The sequence below is a fragment of the Pipra filicauda genome, unplaced genomic scaffold (genome assembly GCF_003945595.2).
Source record: "Pipra filicauda isolate LSUMZ 115617 unplaced genomic scaffold, ASM394559v2 scaffold480_size458065_pilon, whole genome shotgun sequence".
In the NCBI taxonomy this organism is placed as follows: Eukaryota; Metazoa; Chordata; class Aves; order Passeriformes; family Pipridae; genus Pipra; species Pipra filicauda.
In genome coordinates, this window is record NW_024104621.1 from 204,042 (window position 1) to 229,054 (window position 25,013).

The 25,013-nt window shown below is 62.7% G+C and overlaps 3 protein-coding genes across 12 annotated transcripts in view; 1 reads left to right on the top strand and 2 right to left on the bottom strand.

Moving 5' to 3' along the window:
- The window catches only part of LOC113995197, a 196,712-nt gene that overhangs the window by 131,005 nt on the left and 40,694 nt on the right, over positions 1-25,013 (top strand). The gene's annotated exons all lie outside the window — the stretch shown is intronic.
- On the bottom strand, positions 33-20,850 carry CAMK2B (calcium/calmodulin dependent protein kinase II beta). Of its 10 annotated transcripts, none has more exons than XM_027734659.2 (21): positions 20,728-20,850; positions 17,979-18,073; positions 15,390-15,449; positions 14,961-15,015; positions 14,794-14,859; positions 12,584-12,656; positions 11,801-11,903; positions 11,268-11,351; positions 10,737-10,831; positions 10,389-10,511; positions 10,218-10,301; positions 9,526-9,568; positions 9,005-9,079; positions 7,071-7,108; positions 6,924-6,995; positions 5,334-5,378; positions 5,016-5,064; positions 2,306-2,381; positions 2,109-2,203; positions 1,499-1,733; positions 33-1,431 (listed from the first exon to the last, which is right to left on the bottom strand). In XM_027734659.2, exons 1-20 carry the CDS (start codon positions 20,790-20,792, stop codon positions 1,501-1,503), a joined length of 1,629 nt encoding a protein of 542 aa, XP_027590460.1. In that variant the 5' UTR covers positions 20,793-20,850; the 3' UTR covers positions 33-1,431; positions 1,499-1,500. The 10 variants fall into 10 exon arrangements, with proteins under 10 accessions (XP_027590460.1, XP_027590448.1, XP_027590510.1 ...); XM_027734647.2 differs by having other exon boundaries at positions 33-1,404; positions 7,071-7,111; XM_027734709.2 differs by having other exon boundaries at positions 7,071-7,111.
- NUDCD3 (NudC domain containing 3) overlaps positions 22,186-25,013 on the bottom strand; it is a 29,760-nt gene continuing 26,932 nt past the window's right edge. Inside the window, exons 5-6 of the mRNA XM_027734844.2 lie at positions 23,876-24,064; positions 22,186-23,275 (exon numbers count right to left, since the gene is read on the bottom strand). Of these exons, the coding sequence (XP_027590645.1) occupies positions 23,165-23,275; positions 23,876-24,064 (300 nt within the window). The 3' untranslated portion in view covers positions 22,186-23,164. The remainder of the gene's footprint in view (positions 23,276-23,875; positions 24,065-25,013) is intronic.

Here is a 25,013-nt window from a genome sequence, read left to right on the forward strand (position 1 = left end):
AGGGACAGATGCACTTGGCCTCCTCCCTCCACCTCTTTCTTTAATGATGGTTGGTTTTTCCTCATAATTTATTTGCAGTTTTCCCGAGACAAAAACGAAATCAGAGTCATCTTTTACACTTACAAGGCTCAGAAAGAAAAGACAAAGGGTTTTTTTTAGGGGGTTCGGGGGGATATGCTGGGGAGGGGGGTGGGGGGAGACAGAAAAAGAATGAGAGAAAAGGGGAGGAAAGAGAAAAATTTGGCAACGATCCACCAGCATTCATGGGACAGGAACAGCTCAGCTCAGCTCCTCGACATACAGCGTTAGCGCCCGAGGGTTGCTCCCGCGCAAAGGGCATGCAGAGAAATCATCAGAATAATTAAAAAATAATTAATATCCCCCACCCCTCCCACCCCCTCTCCCGCCCCAGCCAAAACCAGCCCCCAGCGCGGAGGGGACACCCTGGGGGAATCGCCAGGAGCGAGGTGATGCATCCCCAGGGATGGGGGTTGGGGTGACAGGGTGCCCCCAGAGTGCTGGCTGGGCGTGTGCTGGGGGGGCCCCGGCGGAGCAGCCTGTGCCCCCTTAAGAGACCCGTTCTCTTAGTCTAAAGTGCTTCCGATGCCGCGTCAGTGCTGGCTGGATCGTCCCGAGCCCCCCGCCCTGAACCCCAACACCCCCTGGCTGCCCCCAGCCCCCTGACATAGCACCCACATCCCCCTGCCAAAACCTGCCAGCACCTGCAGCTGGCACCCGGGATACGGGGTGCTGGGCGAGGGCAACCAGCAGGATGGGGACTGGGGAAGGGGGTGTGACCGAGGGACCCTCCCACAGCCACCCACGTGTTCCCTGCGCAGCAGTGCCTGGGATCAGCCTCGGGCCCCCAGGGGCAGGGCTGGACTGGGGGGGCAGGGAGAGTCTGTGTGTGTCCCCCTCACCTCACTCACCCCCTGGCAGCCCCCATGGCTGGGGACCCCCACGGGAATTCAAAAATAAAGAACTCTCTCTATGTACAGGGGCCGGGGCAGGACAGAGCAAAGCGGAGCCCAAAGAACAACATCCACCACCAGCGACAGCGACACGCCACGAGCACAGCCGGGAGGGGGGCCGGGACCCCCCCTGCCCCCCCAGGAGAGACGGGCAGAGAGGGGGGGCTGAGCCCCCCAGCGCCCCGCCTGTGGCCGAGCGGCTGGGTTGGGTTTGGGGGTGTGGGTGGGGTTGGGATTGGGGTGGGTTTTCCCCCTTTTTTTTCGTTGTCTTCCTCGTTTTCGGTTTTTTTTTTGTCTTTTTGTTTTCTGCAAACACAGGCACTGGAGGGGGAGGAGCAGGGGCCAGGGCAGGGGGGGACAGGCATGCGGACGCGTGCTTCGGGGGGCCGCAGCTCCGGCTGCCGCCTCGGCTCCCATCGCCATCTCCGTCGGGCTGGAACCAGGACAGCCATGGCGAGCGCTGTGGGGACACCCGGTGAGCCACAACCGGGGCTCCCCACCGCCCCAAACCCTGATCCTGCCCTCACCTTCACTGCAGCGGGGCGACAGGGGCCCCCGAGCCGTGGAAGTGGACGTTCTGCCACTTGCCATCGCGGCGGTGCCAGACGCGGGTCTCCTCGGACTGGCTGGTGCGGGGCCGGCCCTGCGCGTCGATGTACTGGGTGAGGCGGATGTAGGCGATGCAGGCCGCGTCCTCCCCGATGACGTGCACGTGCGGGTTCAGGATGGTCGTGTGGATCGGCTTGTTGTTCTTGGAGAGCACTGCAGGGGGGCCAAGGTCAGCAGGGCAGGGCACGGGCAGGGGGGTGTGCGCAGATGGGGGCAGCGAACGGGTGAGGAACTGGCGGGGGAATGGGCAGGGATGGTGGCAGTGCAGGCGGATGGATGGCCCAGCAGGGTATGGCTAGAGACAGGCAAGAGAGGTGACCAGGGTGGGCAGGCAGTGGGCAAGAGACAGGAAACAGGCAAGGGCCAGTGAAGTAGACAGGCAGGGACACAGCATGAATAGGGATGGGCTAGATACGGAGAAGGTGGGCAGGGCCGGCAGGATGGGCAGGGCATGGGCAGGGCACAGGCAGGGCAGGTGGTGCAGGCAGCACAGGCAGGGCAGGTGCCACTGGCGGGTCAACCACTCACAGTTTTCAAAGTAGAAGCGGTGGAAGTCCATCCCTTCCACCAGGTTGCCCAGCGCCTCGGGCTCAAAGGAGGTGAGCCCCGGGTCGCAGATCTTCCTGCAGGGAGCAGATGAGAGCGGCCCAGCACCGCCCCACCAGGCCCCACCCCACCAGGCCCCGGCCCCCCCAGCCCGTCCCCACCAGACCTGCCCCACTCACGCATAGGCCTCGAAGTCCCCGTTGTTGACGGCCTCGATGAGCTGCTCCGTGATCTTGATGATCTCCTGCTTGCGGGCTGGGGGCACGTCACTGTCACTGCCACTGCCCCCGCCCCGCGGGGACACCGTGGGGGGCGGTGGACGGGATGTTGGGATGGACGTGGGACATAGAGGGGAGGCATGGGGACAGACACAGGGACAGACAGACCTTGGGGGCAGACAAACCTTGGAGACAGACAGACAGACCATGGGGACGGACCATGGGGACAGACACAGGGACCATGAGGACAGACAGACAGCCCTTGGGGACAGAAGGACCTTGGGGACAGACAGGGACCACTGTGCTCCCAAGGCCCCCATAGCTCTGCCACGAGTATCTGCATGATCCTCTCAGCATGTCTCAGTGCTACACCAGTGCCACCCCAGCATGTCCCAGTACCCTCCCAGCATGCTCAAGCATCCCAGTGCCCACTCAGCACTTTGCAGTAGTTCCTAGTGCACCCCACTGTTATCCCTGCAAGTCCCAATACATCCCAGTGCCATTCTAGCACAACCCAATACAGCCAGTTCCATACCAGCGTCTCCCAGTGCTATCCCACTATCTCAGTGCCATTCCAGTGCATCCCAGTACTATCTCAGTTCCATGCAAGTGCATCCCAACACATCCTAGTCCTATTGCACCCTAATCCTATTGCATCCCAGAGTATGCCAGTGAATCCCAGAGCTACTCCAGTGCCCTCTGATACATCCCAGTGCATCCCAGTGCCATCCTATTGGCCTCCCAGTGCCTCCCAATACATCCCAGTTCCATCACAGTGCAATCCTACCGCATTCCAGTGCCATTCTACTACATCTCAGTACTATTCCAGGGCATCCCAATACACCCCACTTTATACCAGTACATCTCAGGGCCATCCCAGCACATTTCAATGCAAACCAGTGCCAACCTACTGTGTCCCAGTGCCCTTCCAGCATATTCCAGTTCAGCCCAGTTCCATCCCAGTGCATCCCAGCATCATGCTGTTGAATTCCAGTGTGTCCCAGTGCAATCCCAGTATGTTCCAGTATCATTCCAGTGTAGCCTGCTCCACTACATCCCAATGCCTCATTTCATCCTGATGCCGCCAGTCATCCCAGTTTCATCCTAGTGCATCCCAGTGCCACTCCAGTGCATTCCCACACAGCCCATTTCCATCCCAGTATGTCCCAGTACTACTCCAGAGCATATCAGTACACTCAGTACACTCCAGTTTATCCCAGTGACATCCCACTACATCTCAGTGTCACAGTATGTGTCTAAGTGCTATTCTAGTGCATCCCAATCCATCCCAGTACATCCCAGTTCTATCCAGAGCACCTCTTGGTACCATCCTAGCATGTCCCAGCATCATCCCAGTGCATCCCACTGCCACCTCAGTGCATGTCAGTGCCACACCAGTGTATGCTAATGCACCCCAATGCCACCCCAGTGCATGTCTGTCCATCCCCATGCCTTCTCAATGAATCACAGTGCCTTTCCAGTACACTCTAGTGCATCCCAATACCACACCAGTCCATCTCAGTGCAACTTAATGCACCTCGGTGCCATCCCAGCCCCATTCCAGAGCATCCCAGTGCTGTCCCAGTCTGGCCCCATGTGCTTGTAGTGCATCCCAATCCATCCCAGTGCCATCTCATTGCACCCCAATGCAACCTAGTACCATCCCAGTGCATCCCAGCATGCTCCCAGTGCATCCAAGTGATGTCCCAATGCACCCTGGAGGCATCTCAGGTCCATCCCAGTGCATCCTGGTGCCATCTCAGTGCATCTCAATGCATCCTGGGTGTCATCCCAGCTCCATCCTAGTGCACCCCAAATCCATCCCAGTGCATTCCAACTGTCTCCCAGTGCATCCCAGTGATGTCCCAGTGCAACCCAATGAGTTCTTTTGCCATCCCTGTGCCATTCCAGTGCAACCTAGTGCCATCCCAGTGCCATCCCAATGCATCCTGGTGCCATCCCAGATCCCTCCCAGTGCATTCCAGTGTTGCCCCAGTGCATCACAGTGCATCTTGGTGCCATGCCAGTTCCATCCCAGTTCATCCCAGTGCAACTTAGTGCCAATCCAGTGCATCCCAGTTTTATTCCAATGCATTCCATCCAGTACACTCCCAGTGCATCTTAGTGCCACCCCAATGCATCCTGGTGCCATCCCAGTGCATTCCAGTGCTATCCCAGTGCATCCAAGCACGGTCGCAGTGTCTCAGCATCATTCCAGTGCACCCCAATGCATTCTTTGCCAACCCAGCTCCATCCCAATGCATCCCAGTGAACCAAATGCACCCTGGTGCTAGCCCAGTTCCATTCCAGTACACCCCAATGCATCCTAGTGCCATCCAAGTGCATCCCAGTTCCATCCCAGTGCATTCCAGCACACTTCCAGTGCACTCCAATGCATCCTAGTGCTAAGCCAGTGCATTCCAGAACTGTTTGAGTGCATCCCAGTGCCATCCCAGGGCATCATTGTGCCATCCCAGTTCCTCCCGGTACCATTCCAGTGCACCCCAATGCATACTGGTGCCATCCTATCACCACCCCAGGGCATTCCAAGACACTCCCAGTGCATCCCAGTGCCATTCCAGTGCAACCCAATGCATCCTAGCACCCCAGTGCATCTCGGCTCCCTCCCAGTGCGTCCCAGTGCATCCCCACCGCCCCCAGCGCCCGTCACCTTTGGTGTCCTCATCCTCGATGGTGGTGTTGGTGCTGTCGGATGACTCCTGCCCGCGGGACGGCGGCGGTGGGGGGGAGACACAAACAGGGGGGTCAGACCTGGCCTTGGGGGGACGGGGAGGGGGGACGAGCCCAGCTGGGGCTTGGCAGGACCCCAACGATGCCAGACACCGTGGGGGGACCCCGCTGTCACCGCGCCCTGCGCGCATTCCTCATCCACGTCACCCCCCGCCCCGCGCCATGGCTGATGCTGGGGGGAGGATGGAGGCGGAAAGCGGGGACCCCCAGTCCCGGGGATGGCGGGGGGCAGCAATACCTTGATGCCGTCTGCAGGGTTATGAATTACAGTAGTTTGAGGCTCCTACAGGAGAAGGGGGAGAGACAGAGGCGGGGGGGAAGCGAGAGCCCAGAGGGGGAACAACGAGGGGGGACGACGAAGCGAGCAGCACGTGGACAGGGGCAAGGAGAGACCCAGACCGGATTTGGGAAGGGCAGAAGGGGGAAGAGAAGCAGAGTGTCATTAGTCCAGCAAAGCCAAATGGTTTAATTCACAGACGTGGAGGGGGGGAGAAAAGGGGAGAAGGGGGGGCAGAGCAGTGGGGAAAGACGCAGTGAGAGGCTGAGGGGACGGGCTGGGCTGGGGGGCAGCGCCCATGTCCTGCATCCCAGTGCCCAGGGGCTGCACTCACCATGCATCTGAGAATGTCACTGCCCACATCCTGAACACCCTCGTGTCTGCATCCCAACCATCCTGCCTGCATCCATGAGCATCCCTCAGCCTGCATCCAGACCATCCCTGTGCCTGTGTCCCAACTATCCTGCTGCCTGCATCCCTGAGTATCTCTCAGCTTGCATCCAGACCATCCCTGTGCCTGCATCCCAACCATACCACTGCATGCATCCCAAGCATTCCTCAGCTTTCATCCTGACCATCCCGCAGCCAGCATCCCAAACATCCATCATCCCTAGCATCCCCCTGCCTGCAACCCACCCTCACCGTGGGGGGTGCGCATCCCTTTCTCCATATCTCACACTCACTGACCAGCTGGGCATCCCTTCACTGGTGTCCAGCACTCTGTGCCAGCTGGGCATTGCCCTGCATGTATCCTGCCTTCATGGTACCATCCCTCCGCCCTTATGCTGCACCCCCTGTGCCACCCAGGTCATGATGGGCACCCCTGTGCCCACATCCTCCACCCACCTTGCTGTTGGCATCACCAGAGTACGCCTGCATCTTGCACCTGCTGCTCCAGATGTGCCCCCCTTTCCCTCTGTCCTGCACTCCCTGTGAAAGCTGGGCAGCCCTGTGCCCACATCCTGCACTTACCTCACCTGTAGGCTCGTGGTCAGCACCCCCGTCCCTGTGCACCCTGCACCCACCTTGCCACCTGCACAGTGGAGCAGCCACGGTCATACCCTTTGCCCACCTCGTCATTGTGTCACTGGGATCCTCGTGCCCATGTCCTGCATGGAGTTGTCCCCATTACGGGGCATTCTGTGCCTGTACCCTGCACTCACCTTGTCCCCACAGTGGAGCATCCACATGCCTGTGCCCTGAACCCACCTTGCTGTCCCCATGGCAGGAGTGTCTCTGCGCCTGTTTCCAGCACCTACCTTGTGCCCGTGGTGGGGCACCCGTGTGACCGTGTCCTGCACCCATGTCACTGTCTGCTGGGGAGGACACGGGGCTGTCCATGTGCCCGCACCCTTCACCCACCTCATCTGTGCAGCAGGGTCACCCCATGCCCATGTCCTGCACACCCCTCTCCGTCCTCGGGACACCCCCTCCCCAGCACCCCCGGGAACAGCTGGTCAGGGGGCGCGCATGGCAATGGATGGGATGGGCTGGTGGGATGGATCCAGTGGGATGGGGAGTCTGGGGGGGTGCAGGGTGGGGGGCACCTACCAAGGCAGCAGGTGGGAGGGTCCCCTTGGGGCTGGTGACACCGGCGCTGCCTTTGGTGCTGTTGGTCTGGGGCTAGAGGGGAGAAATAGGGGGGGCTCAGTGGCACGGGGGGAGCAGCCCACCCTGGCCCCCCTGCTGGCCCCTCACCTTCACACCATCCGCCTTCTTGTTCAGTAAGCTCTTAGCTGCTGCGGAGGGAGAGAGTGTTAGTGCTGCCCCCCTGGGACAAGGGACACTGTATGTCCCCCCAAACCCAGACCCTTCCGGCCATCCAACCTGATCCCACCCTGGGTGCTGGCAGCACTCGCCATCCCCATGTTGGGGAGGGGGGACACGCTAGGAGGGGTGTGTCCCCGTCCTGGGGGTGTTCCCATACTGGGGGGAGTCCCCACGCTGGGAGAGGTGTCCCCATTAGGGTCCTTCGGACCTGGAGGGGTCCCCAACCTCAGGGAGGTCCCCATCCTGGGTGAAGGGAGTGTCCCCATTCGGAGAGGGGTGTCCCCTACCTTCAGGGGTTTCCCCTATCCTGGTGGGTGTTCCCATCGTAAGAGAAGGTTCCCAAACTCGAGGGGGGTCCCCAACTGGGAGGGGTTGTCCCCATCATGGGAGGGGTGTCCTCAACCTCTGGGGATCCCCATCCAGGTGTGATGTCCCCCTTCTGGGGGGGGTCCCCAAACTTAGTGGGTCCTTAGACTGGAGGAAGGGGGTGTCCCCAACTTGGGGAGGGTCCCCATCCTGGTGGCCCCCATGTGGGGGGCGCAGGACTGGCTTACCTTGGAGAAATGCAGAGAGGAAAGCGAGAGAGAGGAGGGGGAGGGGGGCAAGAGAGAAATGGGGGAAAAGGAGGAAAAGGGGAAAAACATAAAAAAAAGAACATAAAAAAAAGATGAGTTGAGTATGGGGTGCGGGGGGGGGACACAGCCACCTGTGCCCCCCCGTGTCTCCCTGGAGGGGGACAAGGATGGGCGCAGGGATGAGCATCTGTCACTGCTATCACAATCTCTGGCCACTGGTTGGGTGGGGGGGCTGGGGACATGGGGGCCAAAAGTGGCTATGAAGGGGTGGGTTGTGTCACCTTAAGCATCCTCGTAGCTCCTCCAAGCTTGGGGAACCCCCCAGTTGTCTCACAGGTTAGAGGGGGCTGTGTGGTGACAAGTCCAGTGACGGCGGGGTGGCACCAATCAGAACCCAAGGGGGGGCATATGAGGGGAGGAGGGGACACCCCACCCCTCCCCCCATGGACCTATGTCCCCCCAGGGGTCCCTGGCAGGGTGTCCCCAAGGGTCCTGGTCCCTCCTCTGAAAGCAGGCGGGCACTGAGAGGTGGGGTTTTAAACCAGAGCCAAACTGGGGGGGGCCGGGGGGAACCCCTGGCAGGGGGGCAGTGGTAGCCCTTTAGGGGGGTGTGGTTTAAGACCCGCCGAGTGTTTCACGGTGTCACAAACACTGGCTGCAGCTCTCGGAAGCTGGGGTGGGGGGTGGCCACATGCAGGGGGAGTCACATGCGGGGGATGTCACGTGGGGGGGGGTTGGCACATGCAAGGGAGGGACATGCAGGGTGGGGACACAGGGGGACACGGGACGTGCAGCCAGTTTGCCCCCCTCCATTCACTGGTGTGCCCCCACTGTGTGCACAGAGGGAGCAGTGCCACGGGGTGGGAGCAATGGGGGAGGGGACACCCTAGAATTATCCCTCTGCCCCCAACTCCCCATTGCTGGCCCAGGTGGGGACCCTGGGGATGCCACCACTGTATGTGCCCCTTCAGGGACCACTGGCCAGGGCACAAGCACCCAGCAGACTCCTCCATGGGATGGGGGGTGGGGCAGAGACCCCCCCCAGGGCGTCAGCGGGGGGACAGTGGCATTTCTCGGTGGAGAGGGGGAGAGGCTGAAGGGTGAGGAGGGGGCAGTGCAGGGCGGCCATGCATGCGCTCCGATTTCCGAGGAGGGCACCCGAAACCTGTTGGGGAGGGGGAGGTGGGGAAGAGGATGGTTGGGAGAAGAGGGGGACGTGGGGATGAAGGATCCGGGGACACACAGAGACCAAGCGGGGCCGGGGGGGCCCTTTGCGGACGCGTCTACCTTGTTCCACCAGCCCCAGGGGGGCCCCGGCGGCGGCCGCCGACATGGTCGGAGGAGCGGTGGTCTGTCTGCCCACTGCGGGCCACGAGAGAGAGAGAGAGGGAGCAGAGCTCCTGTTAGGGGGCTGGTGGGGCTGCAGCTGGGACCCCCAACTTCCACCCCCCCAACGAGAACTCTTAGGGTGCCCATCACCCTGGGCTCAGGCCTGGGGTGGCTGGGGATGCTCCGTCCCCCTCCCCGTGTCGCCCCCCCACCAGCCACCAGAGTGGGGGGGGACACACGGGGACCGGGCACTACCTGCTGCTGTGTGTGTGGGGCAGGGGGGGCCGGGTCCTGCCCCCACCTTGGCTACCACACGCCCCGTCCTCGCCGATGGGGAAAAAATGGGGGGGTTAAGGGGGGGGAGGGGAGAAAGAGAGAAAGACAGCGACAGAGAGAGGGGGGCACCAGCCCAGGGGGGAGCTGTGGGCAGGGGTGCTGTGGCCCCTGGCCCCCCCGGCCAGCAGGCGCCCCCCCCTTACCTGAGAAGTTCCTGGTGGCCAACATAGTGGTGAGGATGGCGCCCTGTGGGGAAGGGCACAGTGAGGGGAGGGGGCATGGGGGTGAAAAAGGACAGGAGGGGTCCTGGGAGCAGGGGATGGGACAGGCGGAGTGGAATGGGGAGGGAAGTGGGGTGACGGGATATGGGGTCCAGGATGAAGGAGGAAGGGATGAGCGGTGCAGGGTGGGGCCCAGGGGACTGAGAAGTGCGAGAGGGGGCTGCAGGATGAGGGGGCAGGATGGAGCCATGGGACTGGGCAGTGGGATGGAGGGTGCAGGATAGGGGGGCAGCACGAGGGGGGGTAGGCTAGAACCGTGGCATGGGGACACGTACTGTGCAGGGGCAGGATGGGACCGTGCCACACTGGGTGTCACTGGGATGGGACCGCAGCCCACGGCAGAGCAGTGGGCATGGTCAGGGTGGGAACCACTGGAATGGGACTGTACCTCATGGGAACACACCAGATGGCCCTGGTGTGTGCCAGGATGGAAGCGTGCACTGGGCACGGCCAGGACATAGGGCCAGTCCCACAGCAGGCTGGGGAGGGTCCCACAGCGGACAAGGCAGGGTCCCACAGCAGGCTGGGCAGGGTCCCGCAGGAGAGCCCCATGGAGACACAGGGTGGTGCCAGGGGGACAAGTACCATCTCCAGCCCATGCTTTGCCCCCTCACCTTGAGCTTCCTCCGGGCGTTGAACTTTTTCAGGCACTCCACTGTTTCCTGCCTGTGCATCATGGAGGCCACGGTGGAGCGTTGCTATGGGGGAACAGCAGGGTCAGCGCCAGGTGCTACTGGCCACTGGGCCAGAGGGACACGCACCAGTGGGGGACACGTGGCACTTACGCAGACCCACGGGTGCTTGAGGGCCTCGTGAGCTGTGATACGCTTGGCGGGGTTGATGGTCAGCATCTGGTTGATGAGGTTTTTTGCTTCAGGGGTGACCGTGTCCCACTCGGGCGAAGGGAACTGGGGGGAAACAGGGACACAGAAGGCTGACAGTTCTGGAGGGGCAGCCCCATGGTAGCCGTGTCCCTCCGTGTCCACACGTCCCCAACCAGCCACTGAAGGTGTGGCCCAAAGCCATCCCCCCCAGCTTCTGCCCACTGGGATTAGCTGTAGCATCCCTCAGTAGGTTCTGGAGTTAACGGGTTGGTCATCACAGCACGGGGGGTCCCGGTACTGGGAACTTACATCATAGGCCCCGGCCTTGATCTGTTGGTAGAGTTTGTGCTGGTCCTCATCCCAGAACGGCGGGTAGCCCACCAGGAGGATATACAGGATGACCCCTGGGCCAGGGAGAGCAGGGTCAGGGGGGTGCAGGGACCCCCAGCCACCCCCTGGCTCCCTCCGTCCCTGTGGTGTCCCCACGTCACAGCAGTGATCCCAGCGTGGCCTGTCCCCGTGCTGCCAGGATGGCACCCGCCAGGAGAGTGCGGCATGGCCGGGGCACATGGCACAGGATGGCCATGGGATGGGGACAGGGATGGGACCAGGATGGGACTGGGACACAGATGAGACAGGAACTGGGATGGGACCAGGGTGAGACTGGGATGGGAATGGGATGAGACTAGGATGGAGCCAGGAAGGGGCCAGAATGGGAGTGGGGCGGAATCACAATGAGATCAGTCAGAGATTAGGCAGGGATGGGGCAGGGATTAGGATGGGATTGGGCAGGCATTGGGCAGGGACTGGGAAGGGATTGGGGCAGGGATGGGCTCTTACCGCATGCCCAGATGTCCACAGGTTTGCCATAGGCCTCTTTGCGCAGGACCTCAGGGGACAGGTAACCGGGCGTGCCCGCGAATCCTGGGATGGGGACAGAGACGAGTGAGCCACGGCAGGCGGGGACAGGGAGGGGGCACAGGGCAGGACACGGGGGCACAGGACTGGGACATGGGCACGGGGCAGGGATGTGCTGGGCATGGGAGGATGTGGTGGGCACAGGGCAGGATGCTGTGGGCACAAGACACGGACATGGCGGGTATGGGACGGGGCTGTGGTGATGTCCTGGTTTCAGCTATGGTAGAGTTAATTTTTTCTCAGTAGCTGTTACAGTGCTGTGTTTTGTGGGCATGAGAGAATGCAGTGGGAACAGGGCAGGGACTCAGTGGATATGGGACAGGGACAGGGCAGGCGTGGGCAGAGACATGGTGGCCACAGAAGGGACACAGCGGGCACAGAGCAGGGATACGGTGAGCAGGACACGTTGGGCATGGGCCAGGACTGTGGGGGGGACAGGAGGCAGCGGCACTCACCAAACCAGGCCTGCTGATCCCCCTGCACCTCAATGGCAAGGCCAAAGTCCGCCAGCTTCACCGCCGCCCCTTTGCACTTGCTGGCCAGGAGCAGGTTCTCCGGCTGTGTGGGCACCAGGCACAGAGAGCACCAGGCATGGGCAGCACAGGGCACAGGCACGGGGGGCAGGGAGGGAGAGGAGGGATGGGGGAAGCAGAAGGCTTTGCAGCTGCCATTGAACATGTCCTGCCTGTTGGTCGGCTGTGTGCCATGTGCCTGCAGCCATGGGCGCCCTCTACCACCGGCCCAGGGTGCCGGGGAGCACAGCCCCATGGCCAGCTCGGGGTCACCCCATGTCCTACTTGCCTCATCTCATTATCCCCCTGTATCCCACCCACCATCCCCCCATATCCCTCCATCCCCCCATATCCCACCATCCTCTGCTATCCCTCCCCCAGTATCTCACCCACCATTCCACCCACCATCCCGTGTCCTGTCTTGACCTCACCCCCACCCTGAGCCAGCTCACACCCCCCAACAAGGACATAGCAAGCAGGGGGCTCACAGTGAACCCCCCAGTAGCACAGGACCGTGCCATGACTGAGGGGGTCACGTGCACCCCCAGAAAAGGAAGATGACAGCTGGGAGTGCTCAGAACAGAGGGGATCCCCCAACCCCAGCGGGATCTCAGTGACCCCCAGGACCCACTGAGCCAGGGCCCACCCCATGCTGTGGGGACCCTGAGAGCTGGGCTGGGGGAGAGGGGCAGAGGGACAGATGGGGATCTGGGGGGACACACTCACCTTGAGGTCCCTGTGGACCACCCCCATCTGGTGACAGTGCAGGACGGCCTCCAGGATCTGCTGGATGCAGTGGCTGCATGCAAACGGGGGGGGGGTCAGGAGTATGCTGCTCCCTCAACTCCCACACCCTCTGTCTGGGACCTGCAGCCCCAAACTGGCCCCCTGCTCCACTGCTGGGGCCCCCCTGCACCCCAGGGGGAGCTGACAGAAACAAGTGGTAACCTTAGATTGGGGGGTGCGGAATGCACCCTCTGTACCCCTGCCAGGGGCTCACTCCTGGGGGGAGGGCCAGTCCTTGGGGATCACTGCCTGGAGGAGTCACCAGGAGGTTTCACTTCAGGGGGTCATTGAGCAGGGATCACACCTGAGGTGGGTCACTGCTTTGGGGTCATTCCTTGGGGGTCACCCCTGGAGGGGGTTACTGCTTGGGGGGTCACTCCAGAGTTGTCACCCCTGAAGGATCGCTCCTGGGGGCATCACTGTCTGGGGGGGGTCACTGCTTGGGGGTCATCAGTGGCTGGGGGTTCATTCCTGAGGGGAAGTCACTGCCCAGGGGTCACCTCTCAGTGCCCACCAGGTGAGCTCCTGTCTTGGCATGGAGCCACTGGGGATCGCCCCAGTGGTGCTTTTGTGTCCCACCCCTGCCCCCCACGGGGGCCTCCCCATCCCTGCTGCCACCCAGACGCCGGGGTCCCCCAGACAGGACTCACGGGGTGGGGGGACAGGGGGTACGGGGCGGGGGGGGCAGATGGAGACGAGACAAGAAAGAAAGAGGGAAGGAGCGGGGAATGAGAGCCTGAAATGGGGGTGAAGGGGAGGGTTCCCACCCAGCTGGGGGAGGAGGGGCATTGGGGGGGCAATCTCCCTGTAAGGGGGGGGCAAAAAGAGGGTGGTTGGGGAGAAAAAAGAGTGAGGAGAGAGCCCCACAGCTGGGTCCTTGCGAGCGGAGCAGGGGGCTGGGAAGCGGGGGCTGCGGCGGGCAGGGGCAGCGCAGGGGGCACGGCTCCCCCGGCCCCCCCCCCAGATACTGACCTGCGGCTCCCTCTGCTCAGGGGCAAAGTGATGGGTGGGAGGAACGCGGGCAAAGAGCTCATGGACACAGTGACTGCAAAACAGAACGGGGGGCGGGGGCAGGGGCGGGGGGGGCAGGATGGAGGGTTAGGGTTGGGAGAGGGGTCAGGATGGGGGTCAGGATGGGGCAAGGGGGGTGGGAGGTGGGCAGGATGGGGCCATGGGGGATCGGGATGGGGCGGCAGGATGGAGAGGCAAAGGGTGGGGAGGACAGGATGGGGGTTGGGATGGGGGGGGCAGGAGGGAGGGCAGGGGGTGGGAGGCAGGTTGTGGATAAAGGTGTGGAAGAGGGGTGGCAGGATAAGGATAAAGAGAGGGCAGGATGGGGTGAAGGGATTAGGGGGTGCAGGATGGAGGGGTAAGGGTTGGGAGAAGGGGCAATATGGGGGATCAGGATGAGGTAAAGGGGGTGGGAGTCAAGAAGGAAAGTCAGGGGGTGGGAGCAAGTTGGGGGTAAAAGGGTGGGAGAGGGGGGCAGGAGAGGGGGATGGGAGGAAACAGAGGCAGTTTGGGGGGCAGGGCAGTTGTAGGAGGCAAAACAGAGGGCGAGGGGTGCCGTGGGGGAGCAGTGAGCAGAGGGCAGCGGTGGGAAGGACGAATGGACACACGGATGGGCACACGGACACGCACAGAGCCCGAGCGACATGTGATGGGAGACAGGAGGGACAGAGGGATGAGGGGATGGATGGAGGAGGTGGGGGTACAAGGTGGGACGGGGGTGGGGGTCGGAGATGGGGGGAACGAGAGAGGGGGAGAAACAATGTTGTGAAAGCCCGGAGACCACGGGGAGAGGCACACGGCAGCACACAGGGCACTGGGGGCTGGGGACGGCACCAGGGGGCCCTGGGGGCCCCCCGCCCGCCACCAGCCCCCCCAGCACAGGTCATGACAGTGCCAGGCCTCAGAGGCAGAGGGGAGAGTATGGGGTGGCAAGTGGGACATAGGGGAGCCCCACCCAGCAGCAGGACAGAGCTGGTGGAGGGATTACAATAATGGGAAGGTGGGGGGGGCATGCCCCCACCCACTGGGTGCCCCCTGCCTGCCTTGCTGGAGCTGCCCCATCCCTGCAGCCTCCCAGGGTGGGGGGCACTGGAGGGGTGTAGGGGTGTCCGGGGGTTTGGAGGGGCATAGGGGCTCACCTGGCATCGGCCTCGCTGTAGTACTCCCGCGCCACAATGTCCTCAAAGAGCTCACCACCTGTCACCCTGAAACACAGCCAGGCACTGTGTCACCCCAGGACCCCAGGGACCCCCCCAAGACTCCCTGAGCACCCCCCGAACTCCCGGGACCCCCTAGCCACACTCACAGGTCAAAGACGAGGTAATGGAAACCCTCCTCAGAGATACTGTCATGGAGCCGCACTGTGGGGACCAGACAGGGACAGGGACAGGCTCAGTCTCAGTTCCCAAAGCCCTCCCCAGCCCCCCCCAAACGCTACGAGTGGCACACACACGTGTCTGTGTTACACGCAGCCCACACACCCACACCCAGAGTGTTCCAACTGTGGCACCCAGCAGGACCTCAGGGGTGAGACCCCACACATCCCCGGAGGGACAGCCAGCGTGTGTCCCCAGGGTGTCATCCAGGGTGTCCCTGGGTGGCAACCCACAGGACCCCACACGTTCCCAGGGTGGCACAACCCCGTGGTGGCACCCAGCATGTCCCTGGGTGGCCCCCGGCAGGACCCCAGCAGTGAGACCCCCCAGGTGTCCCCAGGTGTCCCCGGGTCACTCACCGATGTTGGAGTGCTTGAGCAGCCGGCAGATGCGCGCCTCGCGCTCCAGCTTCTGGTGGTCTGGGGGGGGCAGGGGTCAGGGGGGCACCTGCCCTGCCCCCAACACGCCCCACCCCAGGCATCTGTCCCCGGCCCAGCCTCAGGGAGAGGAGCCACAGGCGTCCCCGTGGGAGGGCACGTGGCTCTGTGCACATGTGCAGGTGTGCACAGGGGCCAGGGGTGTGTGTGCACCTGTGGGCGTGTGCATGTGTGTCTGAGTGTGCACGTGTGCAAGTATGTGCAGGTTTGCACGTGTGTGCATGTGTATGTGGGCGTGTACACATGTGTGCAGGTGTGCACCAGCATGCACAGGTGTGCACGTGTGTATGTTTATGCAGCTGTTCCCGTCTGTGTGGGTGTGTATGTGTGAACGCAGGTACACACCTATGGATGGGAGTGCACATGTGGGCAAGCACCTGTGGCTGTACATGTGTGCGGGTGTGCAGGCGTGTGGTTGTATATGTGTGACAGATGTGCAGGTGTGTGGGTGTGCATGTGTATGGGGGTGTCCGTGTCTAGGTGGGGGTAGCACCTGCAGTTGTGCACATGTGCGGATGTGCCTGTGTGTGTCTGTACCCGTGTGTGCAGTTGTACAGCTGTGTGGTTGTACCTGCGTGCACAGGTGTACATGTGTGTGTGTGTGGCTGCATCCATGTGCATCTCTGTACCTTGGTCTGTGGGTGTGTACTGGGGTGTGCAGCTGTGGAGGTACCTGTGTGTGCAGCTGTACATCCATGCAGCTGTGCCTCTGTGTGACTGTACCCATGTGTGACTGCACTGTCCACTGTAGGAGCACACCCCTGTACCTGTGTGTGCAGCTGCACCCCTGGCTGTGTCTGTACACGAGGGAACAGATATGTGGACAGGTGTGTGCACCTGCTCACATCCCCCCTTGCACACGCATGTGTGTGTGAACATACACAGTTCACACACAGTTCATACACACACATTGTGGGCACCCCCCTGCACTCACTGCTCAGCCTGTGCACGCAGCCATGGCCACAGACACACACAGAGCACACACCCACCCACCCTGTGTCACTGGACGCTGCCTCTCACCCAGGTGCACCCCCCCAAACACCTACACTCCTGCACACTGTCACACATCCCACATCTGCACAACCCCCTGCTGAGCTGTGTGCACACCCCATCACACCCAACACCCTGCCCTCCTCACAGGTGTACAACACACAGCAGTGCCCACCCCTGTGCGTACACACACACACACACACACACACACACACACACACACACACTGATGCACACCCTACCTGCTCACACCTGGGTGCACACCAAGGACACACACATCTGCACACACACACGTAGGCCCCCTGCTCACAGGTGTGCACTCACACGTGTGTACACACACTCCATGAACGCACAAATCTGTACATGGACACATGCTGTGAACACAGATCTGCGCACATACACTCAGATACCCTCCACTGTTCACACGTGTGCACAGACCCACCATCACACACACACCTGTGCACACATACATACACATCACACACCTGTGTGCACAGAGCTCACACCTGTGCACACAGAGCTCAGACCTTAGTGCATAGAGCTCACACCACTGCATGCACACACAGCTCACACCTGCACACACACACAGCTCACACCTGTGCACACACACGGATCACAGCTAGGCACACACATACACACACAGAGCTCACACCTGTACACAGAGCTCGCACTTGTGTACACACAGAGCTCACACCTGTGTGCACACACACACACACACACACACAGAGCTCACACCTGTACACAGAGCTCACACCTGTGCACACACAGAGCTCACCTGTGCACACACACAGATCACAGCTGGGCACGCACACAGAGTTCACCTGTGCGCACACACAGATCGCACCTGGGCATGCACACACACAGAGCTCACACCTGTGCACACACAGAGATCACCTCTGCACACACACAGCTCACACCTGTGCACGCACACACACACACAGAGCTCACACCTGTACACAAAGAGCTCGCACCTGTGCACACACAGAGCTCACACCTGTGTACACATAGAGCTCACACCTGTGCACATACACACACAGCTCACACCTGTGTACACACAGAGTGTTCACACCCATGTGCACACACACACAGAGGTCACCTTTGCACACTCACAGAGTTCACACCTGTGCACACACACACACAGAGCTCACTTGTGCACATCCCCCCCCGTACACACACACCTGTACACACATACCTGTACACACACACACACGCTGTCTGCTCACATCTGCATACCCCCAGGATACCCCTCAGGGACAACCCAGGCTCTGAGGGGCCCCAGGGGAGGCATAGGGGGATAATAGGGAAGGACAGGATCAGACCCCACTCCCTGGAGCACCCCCTCCTCACTGGTACCTGGTGCCACCAGCACCACTGGGGTCACGGCTGTCACAGGTGTCATGGGCATCAGGGTACCAGGAGTGTCTCCATAGGTATTGCATGTGGCTGGGCTGGGGTGGCCCCAGGGGTACCCCCAGGTGCTGAGAGGGTCTTGGGGTGTCCCAGGGTTTCTGGGGGACCTACCTCTGGCTGAGAGCTTTTTGGTGTTGATGATCTTGGCGGCGTACTCATGGCCGGTGCAGAGCTTGACGCAGCGCCGGACCACCGAAAAAGCCCCCCTGGGGAGGGACAGGCTCAGTGCCCCCCAAAGCACCGTGGGGGGTGGGCAGGGGTTGGCTCCCACCCGTGACTCAGCACCCGAGGCCAGGGGCTGCACCCGACATGACTCAGCACCCGGGGGGTGAACCCCGACACGGGGGGGGGGGGTCTGATACCGCTGGGCCCCTGCCATGGGCGCGCCGAGGGAGTGCTGGGAGCGGCTGGGGAGGAGAGGCTGAACGGGGCTCAGTGAGGGTCGGGGGGGTGGCATCATGCAGGGGGTCGCGGGAAGGATCCAGCACTGGCAGCTCGTTGCCATGGGGACAGCGGATGGCCCGGATGGCAGCAGTGGCTGTGGTGGTGGCGGCAATGGTGATGGTGGTGGTGGTGGCACTGGGCACAGGACCCAGCTATGGGTAAGGGGAGCTGGCAGACACTGATACCCCGGGGACAGGGATGGGGATGGGGACACAGACTGGAAGGGGGACAGCGTGGCCATGCCCACGGCAGGCAGCAGCATCCACAGCCCCTCCAAGTGCCAACAGCACCTCTACCCCTCCCATGTCACTGCCTGTCCCCTGCCTGACAGGGTCGTCTCCCCCAGGGGGCTCAGCGCAGCATCTGGGCCCACAGAGGGATCCCTATACCAGGCTGGGGACATGGCTGAGCGCAGCAGCACCCTGGCCCTGCCATGGAAAGGGTCCTGTGGGGGACATGTGTGCCCCGGGAAGGGGGGGAGGGCCTGGTTGTCCCCTGCCACCACCCCATGTACCAATGTCCTGGTACACCAAGGGTCCTGTGCTGGCATGGACAGCCTCTCACCACCGGAGGAAAAGGGGGGATCACCAGGGCCTGGCATTCCTGTCCCCCTGTCCCCTCTCCATGTGGCCCCCAGGACAGGGGACACGGTGGGTGCCAACCCCTGGTTTTCCCCCTCAAGTTTCCCCCCAACCAGAGCAATGTCCCCCCAGTCCTGGCAGGGGGGGGACACACACATGCGCGGTGGCTGGCGGGTGACACTGAGAGATGGGAGGGGGGAACAGGACCGTATTGCCATGGCAACCAGGACGGGCTGGATTTTGGGCAGAGCGAGGGAACAGCCCCCGATGGCACCACGTTCCCGCCCCAGCACCCCCAAAGGGACCACAGGCACCTCTGCAAAATGTTCCCCCTATATGGGGACAGGGGGATGCACCCCTCCTCACATAGAGATTTGACCCTCCCCCACCCTTTTTTACTCCCCCCTGACCCCTACCCATGGATCGGGGTGGGGGGATCTGAACCCCCCCATGGCCCTGGGGGCAAATGAGCCCACCCCCCCAAAATCAGCTCCTCTTCAGCTCCCCACAACACCCACCACCGGGGGGGTCATGATGCTGGGGGGGCAGTGGGGGTTGGAAGGATCCAAGGGGGCAGAGGGGGCCCGGAAGTCTTTAAGGCCCAGAGGGGCCGGGAGGGCTGGAGTCTTTAAGGGCCCAGAGAGGGGAGCAGATTTGGGGGGTTATATAAGGTCCAAAGGGGTCTGGTCTAATGGGGGTTGGGAGAGGAGGACGGTCCGTAAGGAGCAGAGGGGAGAGGGATGGGGGGTCTATGGAGATGGGGGGGTGGAGCGATGGGGAGATCCACGGGTGTGGGGGGCAAGGGGGTCCTAAAGGAGGGGGTGCCTATAAAGACTCAAGGACGGTCTGGGGAAGGAGGGGTGTCTATCAGGAACAGGGGGGGCTGTGAGAATCAGGGAGGAGGGTGTCTACTGGAGGAGTCTGGAGGGTTTGGGAGGGCTGCAAGGACCACGGGGGCTATAAGGGCTGGGGGGGAATGGGGGTTGGTAGGGGCTTATGAGGGAGTCTGGAGAGACAGGGGATATGGAGTCATGGGGGGGTCCGTAAAGACTGGGGGGGGGAATATGTGGGGATGCGCCGGGGTTTGCGAGGATTGCGGGTCTAGAGGAGCAAGGTTGGGCTCTAAGGACTGGGGGGTCTGTAGGAGCCAGGGGTAGAACTGTGAGTGCTGGGGGATCTGTGAGGATTGAGGGGGTTAAAGTGTGATGCGGGGGGGGGAGGTGTCTGTAAGGATGAAGGGTCTGTAGGGTCAAGGACAGCTATAAGGACTGGGGAGGTTCGGGGGGGGAGGATGTGTAGGGACAGGTGACTGGGGACTGGAGGGGATCTGGAGGGATTGGAGGGGGTCTGGAGTGAGCGGGGCTGGGCGAATGAGGACAGATCAGGGGAGTCTTGGAAGGATGGGGGTCCATACGGATGGGGGCATCCTTGGGGAAACAAGGGGACTGCAGGGACTGGGGGGGGACTATAGGGATGCGGGGACCCAGAGGAGTTGAGGGGTCCTGGCCGCCGGAGGGCTGTTAAGGCCCTCGGAGGGGGGCGGTATAAGGGGGGGGCCGGGGGGGAGGCAGGGCCAATACCGGGGGGAGGGCAGTACGGGCGGGTGGGGGGTTGGCTGGGCAGGGCCGGTCCCGGGGGGGGCGGGGGGGGGGGGGGGGGGCTGGTCCCGTAGGGGGGGGGGGGCGGGGGGGCCAGTCCCGGGTGTCCCATCCCGGCTGGGGAAGAGGAGGGGGATGCGTCACGTCTGCACCGAGCGGCGTCCCGAGCCCCGGGCAGCGCCCCCCGCCCCCGCCGCTTCCCGGGGCCGGGACCGGGGCCGGGGCCGCCGCCCTTACTTGCCGATCTCCTCGTAGAGCTGGTACTCGTCGGTGAAGCGGGTGCAGGGCACGGTGGTGGCCATGCTGCCGCCGCGCCGCGCCGCAATGAGCCGCCCCGGCACCGGCTCCGCTCGGCTCCGGCTCCGCCCGGCGCGGGGGGGCGGGGGGAGGCGCCGGGCCGGGGGAGGCTCCAGCCCGGGACAGCCCCCGCCGCCCCCCCCCCCCGCTTGGGATCCCCCCAACCCCCTCCCCGGGGCACCCCCCGCCTCGGACCTGCCCCCGCACGCCGGGGGGATCCCCCTTGTCTCCACAAGGGCCCCATAACCAGAACATTCCCCCCGCCGGGACCCCTTTATTCCAAATCACCCCTAGGAGTGGAGGACCCAGCTCTCCCCCCTAAAGGCCCCATATCCAGTCGCCCATCCCCGGGATTCCCCCCTAAATAGCTCTGCATCCAAACCCCGTCCCATGGATTCCCCTCCAGGACCCCAAATCCAGACCCACATCCACCCTCCCCCAAAAGGCCCCACACCCAGACACCACCCCCCCCCCCCGAAAGGACCCCAAATCTGCACCCCCCTCCGGATCCCACATTCTCCCCCTAAAAGACCCCAATATCCAGACAAGCCCCTCGAGTACCCTATATCCACGCCCTGCTTTCCACCTCCCCGGGGACAACCCCTTCATTCTCCCCAATACCGAGGCCACCCCTCCTGCATCAGTGTTACCCCAAGTAACCCCTCCAGGCTCCAACCCTTCCCCTCCCTAAGCAAAACATCCGGGAGGGGCCTGGGGGGGGGCAAAAACACACACACACACACCCGCCTTCCCCAAGGGCACCTTGAAGCCCCCCAGTGCCAGTGGCAGGATGCGGGGTGCATTTTGGTACGGGGATCACGCACAAAAGGCCTGGAGGCCACCAGCAGTCCCAGAGCCCGGGGTGTCCCGCCTCGCCCGGTGGGTGGGCGCGGCCCCCCCGTCGCGGGTGGGCGGCGGGCGGCTGGCGCTGCCGTTGCCATGGGGACCGTGGGCGGCCGGGGGGCCGCGGGCCCGGTGTGCACATCACCACCGGGAGATGCCGGCACCGGCGGGGGGGATCCGGGGGCAGCACCCCAGTACTGGATGCCCACCACATCAAAACTAGCCAGCCTGCGGGGATCCCATATCCACGCCCCCACACCAAGGACCTCAAAATCCAGCCCCGCCCCTGGATCCCATCTTCCGACACCCCCACGCCCAAGGAACCCCAAATCCACCCCCTCCCGGGGATCACAAAATCCACTCCTTGCCCCACAGGAATCCCATATCCAGCCTCCCCAGGACCCCAACATCCTCCACATGCCCAGGGCCGATGCTGGCAGACAGACACCCCAGGCGTCCTCCTCGGGTGTCTCCGTGCCTCCCCCACAAGCGAGGCGCTGGGGCGGCGGTCAGGCACACTTGTCCCCCAGGGATGGTACCGAATCACTCGCAGGCCCCCGTGAGAAATCTGTTTATTGCAAACTGGGGGTGGGGTGAATGGAGGGACAGGGCTACGGCCGGGGGCTCCCAGCCTACCTATCCCAGGGTAGGAGGGGCAGTGGGAAGTTGCAAGAGCCAGGCCGGGCCTGGGGGGAGCCAGGGCTGCCACATCCCCCCTCTCAGACCCCAAAGTACCATGCCAGGGAAGCCCATGTTCCTGGGGCTCCTGCCCACTAGCTGGAGGGGTGGGCTGCTGGCTACAAGGGGTGGGTCTGTAGCCACCCCTGAACCCCAGTGCTGTGAGGGACACCCCCACTGCTCCCTGCTGACCCCTGGGGAAGGGGAAGCAAACCCTACAGTCTGGCTGGGGTCTCTGCCCACCCCAGGGTGCCTTGACCACCCTCCAGTGATGGGGTTGGGGGGAAACCAGGAGGAAGACTCCCCCGGGGCTGGGCAGGGGGCAAGGGCAGCACAGCCACCATGGGAGACCCCAGAGCAGGGTTGGCAAGGGGATTTGGGGGGGCCAGGTGGGCAGGGTGCAGGCAGAGTGCAGGTAGGGTGCAGGACAGGGGAAGGCTCCCCCATGTGTCCCTTCATCCCTGCTGCCCGTACCCAGCACCCAGCCCTGCCCACGAGGGGCAAAGCTGCCCAGAGTCAGGGTGGGGAGGGCTCCACACCCCCAGAAAACCCAAAAGCAGCATACTCATCCACCAAAAATAATAATTATGTCACCCAACATGATCCGTCTATTCCGGAAAAACACAGAGCGTCGGCAGCGCGAGGCAAGGGGAGGCAGGGGAGGAGAGGGGTCTCGGCGCCCGGGTTGCCGTGGTGACAGGATGTAAATCTGCCCGCGCCTGGCTTCCCTGCACCGATGGGTGCTGGCAGCGTGGAGCAGCGGGTCATGGGCACCGGCACGGAGTGAGACAGTCCCAGTGGGCATCCGGGAGGTTTCTCCTCTCCCTGCTTCGTTTTTCAGTTGTTTTTGCCACCGTCAAAACTGGACGGCACCAGGGGAGATGTTGAACATGGAGGGGTCGAACTTCTGGCCACGGAACGGGGAGCCCTCGGTGTCCCAGCCCTTCTTTAGCATCTCATGCACCTTCTGCAAAGAGGCCACAGGCTCTCTTCAGCCCAGGGTGACCCCATGCTGCCCCCCATGCCCCTTGCCCTCCCCTGCCCCTTGTCCCACAGGTGTCAGGGCTGCGTGGCCACCCGACCAACGGAAGGGGACATAGGGGACACCAGTAGTCCACCCCGCGTCCACCCCGGTTGGCAGCAGCCACTGCCAAGGGCATACACCACCCCTGCTTCTCCTCACTGCCCAGGACAGGGCAGATGGCACCCAGGGCAGCACCAGGCAGCTCCTGGGTCTGGCTGAGCCCAGGCCTATGCGGGTTCATCCCAGAGCAGGGCCAGCTCTGGGGAGAGGCACACAAATGTGGGGCCCGGCAACAGTGCAGGTTTATGGGCATTTGCCAAGATGCCAGGAAGGGGAAGACAGGAGTGAGTGGCAAAAGATGGACCAGCTGAACCTCATGCCCCCACAATGTTGATGTGGGGGGACAGTGAGTGAGGAGGAACTCTGAGATGGAGCAGAGCTGGGGGGCTGCCACGTGCTGCACCCTTTTCCTGGGAATGGGACCCTTGGAGAGCCAGTGGGAGGGCCAGGCTGGGCTGGTGGCGCAGGGTGGCCGGCACCTACCAGCTCGTGGCTCTGGGGCTTGCCCTGCAGCTTCTGGTGGTAGTCAAAGGTGAGGCGGTCGAGCACAGCATGCTCCTCCTCATCCACTGTGGCCATGGAGCGCTCTTTGTTGATCTTGTCAATGTCGATCTGCTCCTCGCCCTCCAGGATAGCATTCCACCAGTACTCGTCCCCCTTGTTCAGGTTGATCTACGGACAAGGTGTGGGTCAGGGAGTAGGGAGAGGAGCCTCCATCCTGCCCAGGACATGGTACCCCGGCCCATTCCACAGCTCTAAGGCAGCGATGTAGAGCTTGGCCATGCTGACAGCAGCATGGGGCTTGTCCAGGAGCAGAGGTCCAGCTCACAAGGATCCAGCCCCATGGCTGGCAGAGGTGGAGGGATGTTTGTGCCTCCCTCCCTCAGCGGTCCAAGGGTTTTGCACAACCCCACCACAGCCCTCCGCAGCCCCAGCTCAGACCCCAGGGCTGAAATTCTGTCCACACCATGGCTCAAGGCCAGGACTAGTGTCCCTCAGTGGTGTACCGCCCACGGGTGACACCAGCCCGGGGCCGCACGGCTGACTGAGCAGCAGCAACAGAGCCTAGGACTGTCGGACAAGGAGACTGTGTTTGGTGGAGTGTGGGGCTGGGGCTGCTGGCGTGGCCTTTCTCCCCTTTCTCTAACCCAGAAGGAGCCCTGGTCTCAGTTCTCCTGGCACTGGCTCTGTGGGTGGCAGCGTGGGTGACAAAGGAGGTGAGAATGTGCTACCTCAGCTCACTGCCAGCACCTGCTTCCCGTGGCACCGTGGCTCGGCAGCAACCCGAGGGATGGATGAGGATGCTCCAGACAATATCCTTGCTGGGAAAAGCCGTTGGCCGTAGCCGTGGGCATCCCTGATGCAGTGCCTTGCATGGAGCTGCTGGCTGGAGGGGCTGTGCCAGGGCCAACGTGGGGCATCTCACACCAGGAACTCCGACCTGCTTTTTGTTTTTCCAGGAAGAGGGAGCTGCTCCCTTCTATGTTATTTTAGCACTAATCCCAGCAGCAGGGCAGATTTATGACATTCATTAGGCTCTGCAAAATCATCAATAAAGGCAGACAATACAATTTGCTCAAAACTCCCTGGAAGCTCAACGGCTCTGGAGGGGAGAACACAG